General features: G+C 37.7%; 1 protein-coding gene across 1 annotated transcript in view; it reads right to left on the reverse strand.

Moving 5' to 3' along the window:
- Positions 1–3,590, reverse strand: part of Agl (amylo-alpha-1, 6-glucosidase, 4-alpha-glucanotransferase) — a 119,000-nt gene that overhangs the window by 70,793 nt on the left and 44,617 nt on the right. Inside the window, exon 12 of the mRNA XM_023721704.1 lies at positions 1,273–1,460. Within this exon, the coding sequence (XP_023577472.1) occupies positions 1,273–1,460 (188 nt within the window). The remainder of the gene's footprint in view (positions 1–1,272; positions 1,461–3,590) is intronic.

Here is a 3,590-nt window from a genome sequence, read left to right on the forward strand (position 1 = left end):
AGAGAGAGAGAGAGAGAGAGAGAGAGAGAGAGAGAGAGAGAGAGAGAGACTGACTGCCACTTTTGGAGCTGAACAAGGCTCTACTAGTGTAACGAATGTTTACTAAATCCCTCCAAATGAAATCAATTTTTCATCACAGGCTTGAAACATATACATTATAATTGTGTATAGAAATTATAGAAACAGGGCTGGGGAGATAGCTCAGCAGTCTAAGCGCCTGCCTGGGAAATACAGGGATCCGGGTTCTGTCCCCAGTACTGCATGCCATGCCAGCCCAGAAGCATAGAGCTGGCCACTGAAACCAGGCATGGTGGCCCATGTCTGTAATCCCAGCACTGGGGAGGCTGAAATAGGAGGATCACTGTGAGTCCAACATGCATAGTGAGACCCTGTACCAAATACATAAAATTAAAAAATAGAGAAAGATATTTTTCAAATAAGCACATATTTCCAAAGAATAGCAAGTAATAAACTAGGAGCTATTATACCTCTTAGAATAAAAATTTTGTGTCTATTTACAAAGCTCTGTTAGGATATAATTTTATAAATACCGGCACTGATCACAAGTAGTTTTTAAAAGCCTAAAAATAAACACATAATAGTTATGTTTATATTTTTTTACTAGATAATCGGTATAAATTAAATCAGTGAGGCTAAAACAAGCCTCAACGTGGAATGATATCAGAGTTTAAACAATCACCATTGGACTACCTGCAGAATGTTTCTTGGGAGTGAAACCGACGAAGGGCTGGGAGCGTGGCTCAGCAGCAGAGCTCTTCTCTATCTTGTTTGAGGCTCTGGGTTTGACCTCTAGAATTTTTTTGCTCTAAAATTACTATAATGTATAAAAAACTATTCAACTTTATATTGGCTATTAGTATACATGGAAAGCAACCTTAAAAAAAGCAAATATTTTACCTATTACCAATAGGCAACAATGTTTTCACATATATTATGATCATAGTTTTGATACATACTATGATCATAGCTTTGATATATATTTTGATATTTAAAATGATCAACTTCCCCAAACTGAAGTTTAAAAATTAACTTGTTAAATATTTTATCACCCAGTTTTCTATAACAACAGTATTAAAAGATTGTTAGAAGTAGGAAAATATGCAAAAGTGTCAAATTTTACCACCAAACAATGCCAGAATCCAAACAGCATAATGAAACATGTATCTGCATAATTGCCTACTTAAGGAAAGCTGCAAAAGAATGCTCTTCTTCTTGTTATTGTTTGTTAATATAGAAATTGCTTTTCTATACCTCAGCTACATGGAGAGGTGTTGAGTGGCAGTTATCAAGACGGACACCCTGGAAGTAAGTCGCAGTAATTTCAGTATATTTTTTCATATGTGCCCAGAGGTAAGGACAATCCTCTGGTTTTTTCCCATAGCGTAATTTAACACTGTCACCCCAGCATATAAGTTCTCGCCTTAAGTAAACGTCCGAACCTGTTGAGAAAAAAAACTTGCATTCAATGGTTCAAGAAATAGCATAAAAATAATTACCTCAAGGAAACACTGTCATTTTCATTTTATTTAAAATATTTTTATTAGTAAATGTTTGTAGTACATACTGATTACCTGGATACATCTTTTCATTTCCCTTTTACTTACCCTCTGACCATATCTAGAGCTTTCCATCTGTAAAAGACCTATTAAAGAAATACTTGTTGTTTTTCTTAGAGACAGGGTCTCATTATGCAGCTCAGACTGGCCTTGAACTCATGGTGAGCCTCCTGCCTCAGTCTCCAGAGTGCTGGAGTGAATTATTTCTACCACACAATACTGGTTATACCTAAACTACTATGAGACAAAAATTTAAAATTTAGGGGCTGGAGCGATAGCTTAGAAGTCTAAGAGCCTGCCTGGCAAGCGCAAGGACTCAGGTTCAATTCCCATTATGCATGCCGCCCGGGCCCCAGCAGTGCTGGCCCCTGAAACTGGGTGTGGTGGCGCACGCCTGTAATCCCAGGGCTAAGAAGGCTGAGACAAGAGGATCACTACAATTCTGACCTGCATAGTAAGACCCTATAACACATAAATGACAGATTTTTAAAATATATTTTAAAAATTTAAAATTTAATATAGTATTAATTTATATCTCATGTTATTTTGCAAAAATTTTAGTTTCTGATCTCTTTAAAACTGTGCGCTGAATTTCAAAACTTCAAGATGTTCCTCCTTAAGCAAAAATAGTAATAGTAGTATCACAGGCCCTTAAAGACTATAGTTTTACCAAAAATGTTTGAAGCTCCATCTCTACCTTTCTATTTATTTTTGAGAATAGTGTGCATTAAACCTTTAGCATGGGGCTGGTGAGATGGCTCAGTGGTCTAAAGCACCTACTTCGAACAAGCTTGGCAAAGCACGGGGACCACGGTTCAATCCCCCAGCACCACATGCTAGCCAGCACCGCCCCCTGGTGGGCTGAGCTGGCTACACACACAACACACACACACACACACACACACACACACACACACACACATATAAATAAATTAAAAAAAAAAAACCTTTAGCATACAGCAGAAAGAATTATTTCATTTAGAATGGCTAGAAGAAAGAGGGCAGATATAATTAATTCCACAGTTTCATAGTTACATTCTTATAAGAACATAAGAATTCTGATTTAAGGGCTGGGGAGATGGCTCAGTAGAATAAGTGCTTCGCTGGCAAGCACAAGGGCCTGAGTTCAATCCCCAGTTCCACCAAAAAAAAAAAATCTAATTTAACTTTGATGCTACCAAAATAAATTCTGAGTTCTGAAATGTTGAAAAGCACAGCCCTATACCTGCAAAATGTTTCCTAACCATGAAACAGTACTAGAATAAAAGATTCTAAGAATAAGTGAGGGGAACCTAGAAACAATTATTTCTAGTTTAACTGTCAAATACTTTAGAACCAATGAGGAAAAATCTCTTATAATACCTTTAACAGGCATGGTTTCAAACTTCTAAAAGTATAAAATAATAAAATAATATTTTGCCCAAATAATAGCTCATATAGATTTACAAAATATAAATTAAATAAAAGCTCTTCTTTGGGGGTTGATGCTGAGACAGAGTCCTGTATAGTTCAGACTGGCCTTCTTTATCTTGCAGCAATCCTCTGGCTGTAGTTTCCCAAGAACTAGGAGTATAGGTGTGCATCACCATCCCAAGCCCAAAAGGTATTCGGTTTAAGGAAATGCAAGTTAGGAAGGCAAAGCCCAGAAAAAGGTAAAAATACCATCTTTTTATCTTCTGTCAAATATTTTTAAAAAAATTTATTTGGGGGACAGCAAGATAGTGCAGTGGACTAAGTACCTGCTTTGGCAAGTGCTGGGACCAGGGCTCAAGCCCTGGTCCTGCATGACATGTTGCCCCCATCCCCTGGGCATGCTGAGCCAGCAACCTCTGGGCATGGTAGCACATGCCTTTAATCTAAGTTCTGAAATGTTGAAAAGCACACCCCTACACCCGCAAAAATGTTTCTAAACCATGAAACAGTAGTAGAATAAAAGATGCTAAGGATAAGTGAGGGGAACCTCTAACTCAAAAGTCTATCTTCGGGCTGGTGAGATGGCTCAGTGGTCTAAAG

The sequence above is a fragment of the Octodon degus genome, unplaced genomic scaffold (assembly GCF_000260255.1).
Source record: "Octodon degus isolate 3935 unplaced genomic scaffold, OctDeg1.0 scaffold00084, whole genome shotgun sequence".
NCBI classification, from domain to species: Eukaryota; Metazoa; Chordata; class Mammalia; order Rodentia; family Octodontidae; genus Octodon; species Octodon degus.